This window comes from Osmia lignaria, chromosome 7 (assembly GCF_051020975.1).
Source record: "Osmia lignaria lignaria isolate PbOS001 chromosome 7, iyOsmLign1, whole genome shotgun sequence".
Classification (NCBI taxonomy): domain Eukaryota; kingdom Metazoa; phylum Arthropoda; class Insecta; order Hymenoptera; family Megachilidae; genus Osmia; species Osmia lignaria.
In genome coordinates, this window is record NC_135038.1 from 9,666,458 (window position 1) to 9,683,084 (window position 16,627).

At 35.1% G+C, this 16,627-nt stretch overlaps 2 protein-coding genes across 2 annotated transcripts; both read right to left on the reverse strand.

Moving 5' to 3' along the window:
* Window positions 1-11,460: 11,460 nt before the first annotated feature.
* Window positions 11,461-13,782, reverse strand: LOC117604354 (odorant receptor 22c-like). The gene is made up of 4 exons (XM_034324314.2): window positions 13,563-13,782; window positions 12,329-12,632; window positions 11,927-12,202; window positions 11,461-11,874 (listed from the first exon to the last, which is right to left on the reverse strand). The coding sequence occupies exons 1-4, from the start codon at window positions 13,780-13,782 to the stop codon at window positions 11,481-11,483; spliced, it is 1,194 nt and encodes a 397-aa protein (XP_034180205.2). The 3' UTR covers window positions 11,461-11,480.
* Window positions 13,783-14,531: 749 nt separating this feature from the next.
* Window positions 14,532-16,577, reverse strand: LOC117604500 (odorant receptor 22c-like). Its single transcript, XM_076689164.1, has 5 exons — window positions 16,358-16,577; window positions 15,601-15,847; window positions 15,159-15,434; window positions 14,724-15,084; window positions 14,532-14,588 (listed from the first exon to the last, which is right to left on the reverse strand). The coding sequence occupies exons 1-5, from the start codon at window positions 16,575-16,577 to the stop codon at window positions 14,532-14,534; spliced, it is 1,161 nt and encodes a 386-aa protein (XP_076545279.1).
* Window positions 16,578-16,627: the final 50 nt, after the last annotated feature.

The following is a 16,627-nucleotide window of genomic DNA, read 5'->3' on the forward strand; positions in this document are numbered from 1 at the left end:
TTTACATTCAATCGAGGGTGGAATTGGTTAAAACTTTAGCCCTTTACGACACACCACGTCTAAAATGAAAACACCCTGACACGTGTTTGGTGATCGGTACTCAATATATTGCCTCGTAAAGCTGTTCTCTCGCCTGTTCTCGTGAAAACGCTATACCAATGAAGAGAAGGTCTACCATGCTGGATATTGTACAGTTATCAAACAATATTAAAATTGTTATGTATTACAAAAATTACGCACGTACCATCCACCTGCCTTGTGCAATTTGCGGTATTTAATAATGCAATGTCTAATTATCTGATATTATAAATTTGAAAAAATATTAATAGTAATAAAAAAGAAATGGAATTATCTATGAAAGAGCCTAATATTAATTTAAACGGTAGATATTCGAGGAATTCAGTTCTGTATCTAACATTTGCTTTGATTTTATCCTCTGAACCACCTGAATTTAATTCACTGTTCATTCCTCTCAATTTCCTCAAATTTCGGGGAAATTATTTTGCAGGACAGCTAGGAAAGCAAACAGAGAGCTGGGCATGAAATTTCGAAGCCTCGAGTATCGTTTGGCCTGGTGTTGACGCAAAAGGGGAAAGCTTCTTTCGAACGAAATAGAACGTGACACGGCTGAAATTTCCGGGTGTGGCAACATTATATTCGCTTCACCGGAAGTTGCTCTATATTTAATAAAAGGAGAGTTAACTCTCGACCGCCGACCCCCGTAGGATTAAATTTGTGTTCTCGACAGACAGATTTATTTCGACGATGAATTCTCGCTAGCCAACTTTGATAATACATTTAATATAAGCACGTACGATAAATTGATCAATTTTCTCAACAGAATATATAATTCACATACTCAGTTTTAAATTTAATGAAACACAAAATGTTACGTTCGTTATATGAAGAATTTCATGTGTCGATCATCAATTTCAATTTCTTCAAATTAAGAAATATGAATATATAAAAAAAAAAGTTCGGTCGTAATTTTAAAACTGGTTGTATCAACCGATTTCAGATATTTATGAACGTTTATTTTTAAATATTTAAAGTGAAAATTTTGATATATTTTTAGCAAAGCCTAATACTAATATCAATCAAAATTAGTACAAAAAAATTAAAAAATTAATTTTTATATTTATGGAAATATTAATGGCAACTTTTGATAATGATTTGTTTTAATAGCAGAGTACTTATTCCATTAAATAAATGGGTATATTTGGAAAAGTCCGAAAGTGTGGCTAAAACATCAATTTCCCCGAAACAATCAGAAGCTCCGTAATTTACCCGTGAAAGCAAATAAAAAGCAGGCTCGAAAAAGCAACGTCGGTGGGAAAACAATGGTAAACAATCCATATAAATCAGCCGTGGCAAATTATCCGGTTTTGACCCCTGCTCAAAAGAAATTTATGCGCGTTGCATTCGTCCCGTTTAACTGGTCGCGTAATGGACGTTTCGGAAAAGTGAATGGTTGGCGTTCGATTTAAATATGCAGATGCACGCCAATCGGGAGCAACTGGAAAAACGAGCGCTCCTCCGTGACCGGGGAAACAGACAGATTTGGCCGGTTTTCGGTGCACCCGACTTCATTATTTTCCCTGTCAACCGAACGCTGATAAATCCCCGAAACGTGACACGGCGTGCCAGCAGATATTGCGCGTTTTCGCGGTCACGCGACCAACAACAAGCCTCGCGTTGCTATCGTTGAAAATAAAAGAAATAAAAAAAAATTTCACGCGGTCTCGTTAAAGCTTATCACGGTCGGGCAATAACCACCGAACGAGACTCAGCCGGATCCGCGATAATACGCCGCTATTTTTACGATAATCCCGCCACGGACCAGACCATCCCACCCCGATAATTACCGCGTAATGCTTCCTCTTGGAAGTTTTTTGCGAAACCAACTTCCTTTGCCGAACCCGCCTACCACGAGTTAAGAAAATGAGTTGAGCGATGGCTCCGTGGATTTCCTCGCCTCCGGCCATTCTACTGCTTTTTTTCTCAACCTCTTTCAAAACTTATCTCACCTTAACGGGACCCTAAACTCACGAGCTATGGACTCTTATCTTGGAAGATATACGAGATGATAGATAAGGCTGTACAGAGTGTATTTAATCCTTAAATGCATAATGCGCTTGGTGATATGTATAGATCTTTCTTTTCGAGTATCTTTTAAACGTCATAAAAGTGGATAATATTCCCCACCAATGATTTAGTCATTAGCGTAATTAGGTAGAAGCCAGGGTGAGCCTGGACCTCCTAAATATCTAGACTGGACCCTCTAAAAAAATGTGGATCTTCACCTTCAAAATTAATATTTAATTTCTCACAGTAATATTCCTTCTTTTATTTCTATCTGCTCAATTAGATACCACTTGCAATTTGATAATTAATAATTAAACAGCACAGAATAAACGGAGCCCTCAAACATAATTTGATCAATAATTTTGATTAATATTACCAAAAAAAAACAAAATTATAATTAATCATTAATATAATTTCAAATAATAACATTGATTTTATCAACCCTTTTATAGAAATGGAATGTATTACCCAGTTTCTCTACAAACTGACTTTGGATCTCGTTAATTCCCTGATCAAGTGGTCGAACGTGGATTGTCAACGAGAAGTTCGCAGAGGGGTTTCCAGAGCACGGGACATTGTTGTTACGTGGATAATTCAACTGTACGCGTCGTTGGACAACCGAGTTGTCCCGCGAGTAAACGCGCGAGAGCTCGCCTCGATTATTAACGCCGGTAATTCCGTTTTATCGACGATTGCCACTCTCGAGGCGAACACCCTCTCGCGCGACCAGCGGGCCAACACCGCCATAAGAGACCCCATGAGTAATCCGCGAACGTCGGCTAATGCGGTGAAATATTAAGTGGCCTGGCCAGTCGTTTTTCTGGGGATGTACTGAAGCCGGTTAAGATTGCAAACGGCAAGCTCAGCCAGTTGAATCTCTTCCTTCCCCTTTTTTTATTCCTGCCCCTCCATTGTATTATCGCTGAATCCCGGATGAAATATTCGGAAGCGTGAGAAGCTTCTAAGCCGGAAGCTTTGTGCTCCGAAAGGTCTATTAATGTTCTTTGTCCGCTTTATCATAGATAATCGTTGGCTATTGTTTCTGACCGATACGAGCAACCTTTTATGTACTTTTGAACGAAACAGAAAAGAATCAAATAAGAAATGATACATAATTTGACTCGAGGTTGCAACTAACAAAGAATGCAACACTTCGGAACTGTTTTTCATAACACGGCGATATAAATTCAAGGTTTAAGGATGGGGCATAATGAAATTCCGAGCAGGCCACAGGGACGAGAAATTTTCGCAACTGCGTTTTTCCTCGAATTTAATTAAAATTTTTCTCTGGACGCTTTTACCTGGATCTGTTTTTTCCATTTCGCATTAAGACTTTTCGTTCGCCTTTATAAAGGAAATAATCGCGTTAATGGAAGACTTTTAACGGGAAAAGTGCAAATAACGAGTGTCTGAGGTGGTAACTCGAAACATATTTGAACAACTGTCTCGTATTTTTCGTGCAAGAAAATGAACACATTTTTCATACATATAAAGAGAATGCCGAAGTTAGTCCAGCTTACTCTAATAAACGAAACGACGTTTGAGAAAATCTTTTCGTTGCCGCAGAAATCAAATCCTTCGCGCGGCAAAAATTAACCCGGGGGTTGTTTAACGGTGTTCTCATTAAGGATAGCGAAACAGAATTAAAACCGTTCCTGCCGGCAGTATTCGCGAAAATCCCTTTTTCCCTCGGCTTATGACGGGAATGCTTGCTGCAACTTAAGAAGCTCAGACGCGCAATGCATTTCTCTATCCCCGATGCACCGGGATGCACTAAAACGAAACGTTCTCTTCTCGCGCGAAATAATTAGGTAAAGCGTAAGAAAGCAGAGCCCTCGGTTGGAAAAGGATGAACTCAACCCTTGCAACGTTTCCAGCCTTAGACTTTAGCTACTTGTGAAGAGAACAAAAATCGTAAAAATAAATAAAGAACAGTTGATAATGATTAACTAAAAGATTCTGATAATAATTAATCAAACAGTGATTTTATAATTATCAAAAGTTTTAATGTTTTTATATTTATTTGACATTAGAAACAATAGTAATAATGTTTATAATTGTTGGGTCTTTTTGGTGAAATTTATAAAAAAGAAAAATAAAAAGAAGGAAAATTAAAAATTACTAAAAATGACTGCTATAAATATTTAAGGACAAATTAAGGCAGTGGTATAATTAATGTACTTGACAATGCAAATATGATCTACGGTAATAATAATAATAATGCAACAATTAATTTTTTTTGTAAATTACCTACATAATAAATAATTTTGTATAATGAATTTTCAGTTGCCAAATCTATAAATTTGACAAATTTTAAAAAAATCTAAAATTGACACTAGACTTTGTATAAAATAAAAAAAAATGTTTATAACATAAGTTTGATTTGAAAGCGTCCCATTTATCAGTATCCATACCCCATTTGCGAAACAGAGATATCTCATAGGGGACTCTTCATTAATTTAATTAATTCCTCGAATTCTTTCGACGAATACTTCGTACCGTGGGATCACCCTCGACGATACCTGACACTTCCATTAGAGGTATTGAATTTCGGCAGTGCGTTTTGACCCATCCCGTACCCCCGATCGTCGAAATTCCAGCACCGATTCGGACCATCCGATTCCGACTAACCAGATCCGTTGAGACACGACTGTACCAGCGGCGTTCCAGGGGTGAACGGACCGCCAGTAGCAGCAGCAGCCAGGGCCATTTTCAATTCGAGTGTCGAATAGGAAATTCGATCGACGAGGCTGAACCGAACTTGCCAAAACTCGGAGCATGTTTAATCAATTGTTACTGCCAGGACAATCGGCTCCCCCTTTTCCTTGATCCCAGAAATCCTCTCGATTGCTCGACTCTCGCTTCCGTCTCTTTCGATTTCTACCCCGAGTCTTCGACTCTTTGTACCGTGTCTCGAGCGACAATTCATTTTCAACTTATTCATTTGAAGCAACGAACAAGTAATTAAGACGCGAGCGAAAAAGAACGAGACAAAAGGGGACAGAGAACAGTGTGATTAAAGTAAGATCCTCCGAGTAATTTCTCTTCCGTTTTCTACAAACGGCTGACTTGAAAGAAGAACATTTGTGGTAAATCTACGGTGACACAGGTAGAATTTAATTTGAATGCGGCCAAGGTCCGGGGAAAAATTGTATTCCTCAAGCGAAACAAGATACGAAAGTAAAGTGGCTTTATTCCAAGCTACAAATCTATTTATTAACGTCAAGTTTAAGCGCAGTTGACTAAATAATTGTAATAATCAAATAATTATTAATAGATCCAAAAAGCTATTAATAGATTCCCTGTAGATAAAGTATTAGTAGGTGTTAGAATAATTTAATTTGACAAAATTCAAGATCTCGCCATTGGATCGACGTGGCTGTAAGAAAAGTACCGATTGTTGACCAAGAATCAAAGTGTCTAAACTAAGACACCCTTGTTAACCCTAGCAAATCTCTACGCCCTCGATCCTTAGACCATAGGAAGGGGATGAAAGCTCGTTCACGCGTGAAACACACAGGATCACGGAAGAGACAGGTGACTGGCGTGGTAGACTAAAGGCGCGATTTGAGGAAAGCGATTAGCCGACATCCTGTCAAACGCATGCACCCTCTCACCCTCTTAGAAACCTAGAACCTCGTCTTTGTAACAATCGATCCTGATAACGCGGATAAATTAAGGGAAAATTAAGCTGGATGCAAATGGTCTGATTATTTCCCGACATTTTAGCAAAAAACGATAGTAATTCCTTGTCATATGATTCTTTTAGTAATTTTGTCTACCCGAGTATTTCACAGACACCCGAATGACCGGTCCGACTTAATAGCCTTAATAACAGTGTTACATAAAGAAATAAATAGCTAATGAATAAAATAAAAAACTGACGAGATGGCACGCATGCCATTAACGCTCAATAATTGCCCGTTTTTTAGAAGTACCTGCCTCTAGAGGCCCAAATGCTGGGAATTATGGAGCGTTTACTGTATCTAAATAAGAATAACTAAAAGCATCCTGTATAAAAGTAGAGATTCAATAAACTTCGGTTCTTCCATGTACTAAATCGATAAATATCGAGAATGCGTCGCATCGCAAGTTGCAAAATCAGCTTATTACTTCGTTTCTTGGTGAAGTTTACAAAGTAAAAGTTTGCAAAAAAGGCGCATAATAAAGGCGCAGGAACATAAGTATAAACTTTGCTTTACGCTTTTTAACAAGATTATATCAGATTTACATAACCGGAGTTTATCATGTTCTTCTGGAACTTGTTTATAAATCATTCTGTAATTATAGAATAGTTTTATATTAATCGATGCAACTGAAATTTGTAACTACTGTTTAATAATTAACGATCTCGTAGAATAATTTACGGTATCTAAATATATGAATACTGTTTGATATACTGTTAAACGTTTCCTACCTATTTATCTGCGGGTATGTTATTTAGCTAACTAATTACCTCTGAATGAGCGAGTATAAGTAAATTAATTCTATTTAGATATGATTAAAGTGGAATTATAATTCACTTCTACCAATTTGTATTGTTATTTGAAACTTTCAAGCCACGAATAATTTTACGCATTAATTGGAGAACGTAATTGCTCCTAATTTGTCCTCTATTGTTGGAAATACTATTTTATACATGTAGAGAATTCATGGTATTAGATTATTATAACTTCAAAGCTGAATTATTTGCAATTATTACAGTTATTATATTCCAATAAAAAATCATTATTTAGACAGATGGAAATTAACAAAATAATAAACAAAATTTAATTTTAACACAACGACTGCCGCAGTGAAGAATTATTAAAAATGCAATTATTTAATTTGCAGTATTTAATTTTCTAGTTTATATTATTAGTATAATAATAATAAAATAATCCTCTATGGGGTTAAAATTCTCTATAAATTTAACGAAAGTTGGTTATATTAAATTCGTAATGGAGGACACATGGAACTCCAACAGCAGTCAAAGTGTTAAGTAGAAAAATGGATAAAGAAGTTTCTTTCACTTACCCAGCCGCCAGTAGTCAATACTCGTGATATGTCAGACACAGCCCGTCCACAGGAATGTGTTGAAGATTGATCCATATATTTCGATGGAAAATTGTGAAATTCTTTCTCCATTATTCGTGTACGACTGTGGAATCTAAAAAAAAAAACAAGCAGGTATTAAAAAAAATGTAATACTCTAAAACAAAAGTATTTTAAACATTGAATGTCTGATTTGATTGCAAGTATAAATAATGAAATGCTTCACTAATCAATATCTCGACAATTAAAATTCTACTACAATTAAACAATTATTCCAAAATATCAAGAATGGTTCTTTGGGTCACAAAAAAGCAAAATACAGACGAAAGTGTAACAGAAAGTTTGTCACTCGAACAGGAGGGTTAATTAATGATGATGCAGATGGCAGACGCGAAAAGCAACGCGAGCCTCTAGTCAACATCATAAACGCGGATTCGGTTAATGTAAGTATCATTAAACGAGGACGTAACTGACGGCATTTCGATGAGCATTCGGGGATGGTTAATGACCATCCAAATCCACGGGGAAGCGAAAATACAACAGTTTTGATCGCGGCGAGTCGCGGCGAACAGCATCGAATATTTTCACCGGAATAAATGTAATGCCGACAATTAACCGTGGCAACGGTTGAACACGATGGCGGATCTGTCGCGTGTTTATTCGACGCTGGTAAATAAACGAGTCCCTGTTATTATGCCATCGCGATATATCGCCATCTGTTTTTCGGCGAACCGACGATGATTTATCGTGAACGATGTCAATAGTCTTTGAAGTCGAACGGAGAGGATTGTTTAGCTGCCACAGATTGATTAATTGCAAATTGGACGGTACATTCATCCCCTGACGCGAGCCAGTTTTTGTTTCCCATGATATGGTGGTGAAAATGGTCAATTATATTTATGTCAGTCAAAAATGGGTTTATTCTTTGGGTATGTTATCTGTGTGAATCTTATCATACCAATCTTGAAACAATACAACAACAAGGGATAACATATTGCATACAAGAGGATTTCTTTGGAATTTTAGCGTTTTATTATTAAAAAGAAATTGATATTATCTTTTCTAAAAAATTACCCTTAAATTTTATTTATACAACGTTTCAATTGTAAGGGTTTTTGTTAAAAAATTTACCTCAGGTATCGAGATAATTATTTTAGTAATAAAATTGAAATTTTTAAAATCCATTTCCTTAAATTTAAAGAATTAATAATTTTATTATAAAAAATAAATTCATTTTTATTCATTATTGAATAGATGGCAATTTTCAACAGTTTGGAACTAAATATTATAAACGATATTCTATTTCAAAAATTTATCTGAAATCTTCTTAGACACCCAGGAATTTACGGCACCCAAGCATATTGAGTTTTCTAATAATATTCTCTAGAAAGATATCAAATTTTTTAAATTCTCATCTTCCACGCAAAGAGAAGGGGATCTGAAGATAAAAGGGACTAGATCTCGTGTAATATTAAGAGCATTTCACGAAGCCATGCGTGAGAATGCACCTAAGTTACATCGTCTATTTTTTATCAGCATCCTGCAGTCCCTTAGAAGTTTCAACCCTTTCCTGAATTGCGGTCTGTGATTCCTTAAGACTCGTTTCGAATATAAATAATAAAAATAGAGACTTTATCTTCATATCCCTTATTTTAATTTAAGGAAAAAGAGAAAGGAAAAGTATTTTTGATTTACTGGAAAAATTTTTGTTTCTCAAATTAATAAAATGGAATTTAATTAATTTTACAATTACCCTACGTTGTTTCAAACAAAAAAGATGTAAACGGTATATATGGAAAAGATAAAAATTTAGAAATGAGAAAGACACTGGATAGAGGGTTGTATGTATAAAGTTGAAATCGAAGATTATTTAAGAAAATTTCCGGTCGGTAGTTGCTTAAACTGGACATTATGATGCTACCTGTGTTACCTGACCAATGTCTGTGGAAAAAACGTATACGCGTCTGTACTTTATCGACAGGAAAACAAGAGGGTTAAATTCATGATAAGGTGTGGGATTCAGGTGAGCTCTCTAGCTTCGACGCACGCGTATAAATATTTATAAGGGACCTGGAAGTTTAGTCCAGATACACAGCTTGTTTTGCAATGATTTGTGTTCTTCCTATTCTACTCTGGTTCTTTGAGTTTCATTGTAACAATAATGTAAAGGGAAAATTATACTTTTGTATTGGAGATTCAATAAAGAATATTTTATGAAAGGAGAAAATTATTCCTACAGTTTTTTTGTCAAAAGTTATGATAGCTGAAGGAAGGTTCATTCTAGGATTTTCATTGTGTTTCAAATTGTAGATAGGATTTTGTGTTATTTGATATTTTAAGAGAGATTTTAGTTGAAGAACATAATATGCAAATTACCCAGATTGTATTGCAATATTCAGAATTATTTTTACATTATTGATGAATAATGTGTATTAAAAAACAGACTGAGTAAAATAAAAATCAATAGGAAATCCTTGATGCTAAGAATAAATTTTGTGTTATCGATGGTGAAAGGTATTGATCCACAGAATGCTCATGGAATTCAGGAACCATTCTACAGAGGGCTGGTTTATATACACAAATCTAATATGATAGAATTTTGCAAGTAACAATTTGTATTGCTACGTTCCTAGATATGAGATCTAAATGTATGCTTAAACATAAAATATTGAAACACTAAAGATACAGGTAACAGATTCTTTCCAACCATTGATTATCATGATTTTATCATCGACTAATAATTTGCCTACTGTTAAACAACTCTGATAAACTCTATTGAAATTATACCTATATTCAATAAGAATACTAACTAAATATAATATATAAAGTAAAGGGTATACTGCTTTACAAGATATAAACCTTAAAGAAAACATTATTGTTATTATCATTTAACAATAAGTAGTAGCTTTTACAAAACATCACTGTATGATTTATGAATAATTGTGAAAATTTTAAAGAAATATTAACATACATATCTTAGAAGTGTTATATGCAATAACCAGTACAATCATTTTATACTTTTCACCACTAATAATTATTGTTTGCAATAGCAAAGCAAATAATTATCACTTAAAAATCAAAATAAGAATATTTATAATCATTATTATAACGATACTAATCATAAAATCAACAATACGGACATGTTCAATGTCAAGGTCAAAATCGTTTCGATAAAAGACTATTTACTGTTCTTAACAACCGACTTTAATTGCAAAAGATAGCTTAATGTCGAGAAAAAAGTAAACTGTGTACTCACCAATGTTAATTGAACATTATATTTGTAGTTTTTCTGCTTTTTCACAAGTTTTCAGCTCACGTGCTTCAGATCCGGGTACCAGTTCAAACCACAATCACATACTGACGCCGGAGACTGAGGGCGTTCTAACAATAAGATGGCGGACGAGTACTGGCGCGCGAATTCAAAATGAGTTACATAGAGACACTACGAAACAAACTGTAATATAACTTTAAATTTCAATAATTAGAAATGAAATTTTGCAACTGAGCTTAAGCCTACATACACTTAAAGGAATTTTGAACATTATTTAATCATTTGATTTTTTATAATAATAAATGTTAAAAATATTTGTATAAAAACAAGTACAGAATGCATAATACTTTGAAATAAAGAATTAAAAATAAGTACTTAAATTTTTTATAACATCAAATATAGAATGTTGTATTATCTACGAGCCATTAGTTTTGTTTCCATTTTAAAAAAACTTTTGAACAGAATATCAATAAAAACAGCAAAAATTAAATTCTACCCTTTTAATTACTTTCAAACGACTATTCAACCTTGAACAGCGAAGCTGAGTAAATCAACACACAAACTTACAAAATATTAGGTCATTAAGTATGAAATGTCCGATTACCTAAAGTATCAAGTTCGACACCTGATATCTCTATTGTTCCACTTTGATCCTTCTTTGCTTCTTCTCTATTGGGGAAGTACGTCTTTAGCTTTCAGACGCACGAAGAAAATCGTACATTTCATACTTAATGATGTAATATATACAAGAAAACTAATCTACAGTTGAATGTGAAATTTTTAAACGAAAAAGTTTCATATATTGTAAAATAATTCAAAATACAAAATTATTAAAATTAGAGCTTTCTTCATGGTCCGCCGTTCGAAGGTTAAGTAATAACCTACAAATTGTACACAAATATACAGCTATATTTTACTGTTGCTTCAAAAACCATAGATACCGGTTATCATAACATTGATACTTCATTCTGTTGCATTTGACGTAATAAAGCGAAATAAGAGGTGGCTGTATTAAATACCTGAAAAGAAGTATCGATTTTATTCTTACACAAATGTTGAAACAATTTAATGATTGTACTTGAACAATAAATCATGAGGAATGAATGAAGAAAAAACTACTTACACTTGTTAAAGTATGAATAGACAATGTCTGAAACGTTAATGCCGAAATACTGCAGTACTTCTGCGATCTGAGGATTATAAGTAGAAGCTGTTTTCTATTAATCAGTGGCAATTTATACCATGGTACGTTCAGATAAGCTATCTCCCCTACTTGCTGACTTTCCTGAACCAAAATTGCACCAGGCCAGCACCATAATAAAAGTTGTATCATCATCGATAATAAGTAAGAGATAAATTTAAATAAATCGGCGTTTGAACCATTACTCATAACTGCGAATCCACTTAAACAAATTTCTATTCCACTCGTGAGGAGTTGCAGAAAAATGATGGGGGTTAATAAATCATTAACATCATTCACCAGACTGGAAAAGTAATGATACAGTTCAATGTTAGAAATAGTATTTTAATGCTTACTTTATTAATCGTTGATGATGACGAATACACTTGATTAGATCCGTTGCCAAATTCCCCGAACGATCGGATATATAATTAATAGAATGACATCTTATTTCGATCCCAATATTACTAATCCACCTGCTGATTAATCTGAATTGTCCAGATATGTGTAGGATTGTGGTGACACACGTGGTATCTATGGCGCAAATTCCGGCAGTGCCAAGCAAAGCTGCTAGGAATTGACAAACAAAGGCGATTTCAAAGTTAGGCGATTCCGTGACATCCGTTCCATACCTAATATTTAAATCAGACTTCATCAAATTTACACTTATTGTGTTTAAATGAAATATGAAATATGAAATCAGGAGATCTGTCTTCTATCTAGTTACGCCAATGCAAAAAAAATGTTTGAAGATTTACCAGACGTCAAATGGTAAATGTCGACCGTTAACACCATTGTCGTTATGTTCGCTTCTAATGTAATCACAAGCTGCTGAAATTGTGAAAATAATCACAGTCGTCGTCCCGGACGAATAGAAGATGATCGAACAAATTCGTGCCCAGTAAGCGAATTCTTCGTAAGATTGCCTTTCTTTAGGATCGTCAGTGGACTCCCAGAGACTTCTTAATTCTTTATACAATCCACATGATTTCTCTCGTCTTGCTACTAGATAAATTTTTTTGAATAAAAGCTGTGCAAGAGTTGTTGAAACACAGCCGACTCCTAATTAAATAAGAAAAAATTCATACTATCAGAAGACAGACCCAATAGTTATCAAAATACATCAAAGTCCAACACGTTGATTGCCACAGAAAATTTTGTGATTTTTAATATTTCATTAAATTAAATTTGTAATGTCGATCACTGGTGAATCCAATGGCAAGCAACGCGTTAATTAGGTGCACAAAATACTTCTCAGTGTTACACTAAAGTTTATTTTATATTGTATTACGAATTTAGTTTAATTTAAATTTTTCAAATAATTACGCTATCTAATATTGTAGAATTACAATAGGCTCTCGATAACTTGTCGCACTCGGGAATATAGGGGAAGAAATTTCTCGAAAACAGCAACTTAACAAATACCCCAACGTTTTTTCCTTTTTATTTTTTCGTTTGCCGAAGGGGAAATACATTTACATACGCCTAGGTGATCCCCAATCGCCTATTCGGCTAAGGAGGCCCAAGCAGTGTGAGACGCACCATCGCCCCTATGACGAGTGACGTCCTACCCACTAAAACACCTCCGCAGGGTGGGCGGCCTGTACTGTTTCACCGGCCCAATCATAAAGCTAACTTGTCACAGAGGCAAGAGATAAGGATAAGTATAACAGAATAAAGTAAAACCTCGATAAGTCATCACTAAAGGGACCGAGAAATTTTGACGACTTAAGCGGAGTAAAAACAATGTAAATTTTAAAATGACGAGGAAAGGAACACGACTTATGTGGGTGACGACTTATAGAGGTTTTACTGTATTTCCAAAGCAATTGAATACCTAGAAAAACCACATGCTGGTGTACGAGATTACGTGTGAATGTTGATAGACCACTTCGAATAATTATCAAGAGTCTACTGTAAATTAAATTCACACTGTCCATCACTGACTACAACTCTAACATGCAAATTACTCAACTGATTTTATCCAGTTACCTGTCAGAATTTTCAGATCACCCCAGTTCACCGCAATTAGGAAAAGTCCCGGCACGAAAACGCTAAAGAGAGCAATTAAAGATAATGTGTACAGGAAGTATGCGAATACTTTGCTGCAGATCGAGCGTTTTTCATCAGGAGGCCATATGCCAATCATACTGCACAAGATCTTGTTCGGCAGTAAGTAATAATCAATCGAGTTCCTCGGCAGTTTTCTCATGTTCACCCTCCACAAGAACTTCATCGCGTGTCAGAGGGTTCGTTTTTTTCCAGTGTTGAAGTAACAATGTCCCCTAACTGAGAATTCTTTATAACATAATTACACAGTGGACAAGAAGTCATGTACTCCTTCCACCACAAGCAACTTACAATATTAATCTCACCACTCAGTTGCAACATTTCCAACGTTCATTTTTTGATACATGGTTTCAGGAATAGTTTATGCTGTAAGTATCGTGAGGTAGCATGAGAACATCCATTGCCCAACTGGGTTGCAACTTTTATAAGTCTAGAAAAACACGTAGCTAGTAAAGGACTGGATTATACGTATACTTAGCATCACGAAGGGAAATAAGGAGACTTGGTCTTTTGCTTCTTTCGCCAAGAACAGTGTTCGCTGGTGCTTTGATGTGGCAAGTACTGTGATAGGTGCAAACTTCATTTGTGTGTTCTGTCATGGTGCATTGATGATTGAACAAAAGAGCCTGGGGTAATCGTGACCTAAGCTAACAAAATATATACCAGAATCTTAATCTATATTTGAACGTGTAGTTTTGAAACGAAAAAGTTCCATATGTAGTAAAATATTTCAAAATACAAAATTAAATTAAAATTAGAGTTTTCTTCATGGTCCGTCGTCCGAAGGTTAAGTAATCACCGACAAATCGTACACAATTACAGAGGTATGTTTTACTGTTTCTTCAAAAACCTTTTGCAGCCTGTAGATTCCAGTTATCATAACATTGAGACTTAATTCTCTTGCATTTGACGCAATAAAGCGAAATAAGAGGTGGCTGTATTAAATACCTGAAAAAAAGTTTCCATTTTATTTTTACGCAAATGCTGTAACAAATCCTTTCATTTTACCATTTCATGACAGTACTTGAACAATAAGGAATGATTGAAGAAAAAAATTACATATAATTTACATAAAATACTTACACTTGTTAAAGTATGAATAGACAACGTTTGAAACGTTAATGCAGAAATACTGCAGAATTTCTGCGATCTGAGGATTATAAGTAGAAGCTGCCTTCTATATATCGGTGGTAATTCATACCATGGTACATGCAGATAAACTGCGTATCCTATTTCCTGACTTTCCTGAATCAAAATTGCACCAGGCCAGCACCATAATAAAAGTTGTATCATCATCGTTGATAAGTAAGAGATAAATTTAAATAAATCTGCGCTTGAACCATTACTCATAACTGCGAATCCACTTAAACAAATCTCCATTCCACTCGTGAGGAGTTGCAGAAAAATGATGGGGGTTAATAAATCATTAACATCATTCACCACACTGTACCGAAGTAATGATACAGTTAAATGTTAAAAGTTTAATTTAAATAATAGAAAGAGGAGTTTATTGCTTACTTTATTAATCGTTGATGATGACGAATACACCTGATTAGATCTGTTGCCAAATTCCACGAACAATCGGATACATAATTAGTAGAATGGCATCTTATTTTGATCCCAATATTACTCATCCATGTGCTGATTAATCTGAATTGTCCAGATACGTGTAGGATTGTGGTGACACACGTGGTATCTACGGCGCAAATAGCGACGGCGCAAAGCAAAGCTGCTAGGAATTGGCAAACAAAGGCGATTTCAAAGTCAGGCGATTCCGTGACATCCGTTCCATACCTGATATTTAAATCAGACTTCATAAATTGACACTTATTGTATTTAAATGAAACAGGAAATCAGTGGTATAACTTAAAAAAAGTAATTCACTTTTTCGGGGAGGTCGGGCCCACCCTATTTGCTATCTAGTTACGCCAATGCAAAAAAAAAATGTTTGAAGTTTTACCAGGCATCAATTGGTAAATGTCGAGCTCTAACACCATTGCCGATATGTTCGTTTCTAATATAATCACAAGCTGGTGAAATCATGAACATAACCACAGACATCATCCCGGACGAATAGAAGATGATTGAACAAATTCGTGCCCAGTAAGCGAGTCCTTCGTAAGATTCTCTTTCTTTAGGTTCGTCAGTGGAGTCCCAGAGACTTCTTAATTCTTTATACAATATACATGATTTCTCTCGTCTTGCAACTAGATAAATTATTTTGAATATCAGCTGTACAAGGGTCATTGAAGTACATCCGACCCCTAATTAAATAAGAAAAAATTCACACTGTCAGGAGATAGGCCCAATAGCTATCAAAATACATTGAAGTTGATTATCAAAGTATGTTTTGTGTTTTTTAATATTTCATTAAATTAAATTTGTAACTTTGATCACTGGTAAATCCAATGATAAGCAACGCGTTAATTTAGTGCAGAAAATATTTCTCCGTGTTAAATTAAATTTTATTTTATATTGCATTAGGAATTTAGTTTAATCACAATTTTTCAAATAATTACGCTATCTATATCATAGGATTACAATAGGCTTTGGCTAGGTTATATAGCGGACTCGGGGATATAGGAGAAGGTTAATAAACCTTGAGAAGGTTAATCAGCCGCTGCGAATAATTTTAATAATTTTAAATTAAATTCACTCTGTCCGTCACTGACTACAATTCTAACATGCAAACTACTCAATTGATTTCATCCAATTACCTGTCAGAATATTCAGATCACCCCAGTTCACAGCAATTACCAAAAGTCCAGGCACGAAAATGCTAAAGGCAGCCAGTAAAGAGAATATGAACCGGAAGTATGCGAATATTTTGCTGGAGATCGAGTGTTTTTCATCGGAAGGCCACATGCCAATCACAGTGCACATGATCTTGTTCGGCAGTATGTAATAATCAATCGAGTTCCTCGGTAGTGTTTCCATGTTCTCCCTCCACACGAGCTTGATCGCGTGTCAGAGGGTTCGTGTTTTTT

Excerpts from the sequence above, each read along its gene's own strand:
- LOC117604500 (XM_076689164.1), bottom strand. The coding sequence starts at position 16,577 with ATGGAAACACTACCGAGGAACTCGATTGATTATTACATACTGCCGAAC. Across the intron at positions 15,085-15,158 it reads CATCATCAACGATTAATAAA|TGTGGTGAATGATGTTAATG; the intron begins GTAAGCAATAAA and ends ACTTCGGTACAG. Across the intron at positions 14,589-14,723 it reads CTATTCATACTTTAACAAGT|GTATTTAATACAGCCACCTC; the intron begins GTAAGTATTTTA and ends ACTTTTTTTCAG.
- LOC117604354 (XM_034324314.2), bottom strand. The coding sequence starts at position 13,782 with ATGAGAAAACTGCCGAGGAACTCGATTGATTATTACTTACTGCCGAAC. Across the intron at positions 12,203-12,328 it reads CATTTACCATTTGACGTCTG|GTATGGAACGGATGTCACGG; the intron begins GTAAATCTTCAA and ends TTTAAATATTAG. Across the intron at positions 11,875-11,926 it reads CATCATCAACGATTAATAAA|TCTGGTGAATGATGTTAATG; the intron begins GTAAGCATTAAA and ends TTACTTTTCCAG.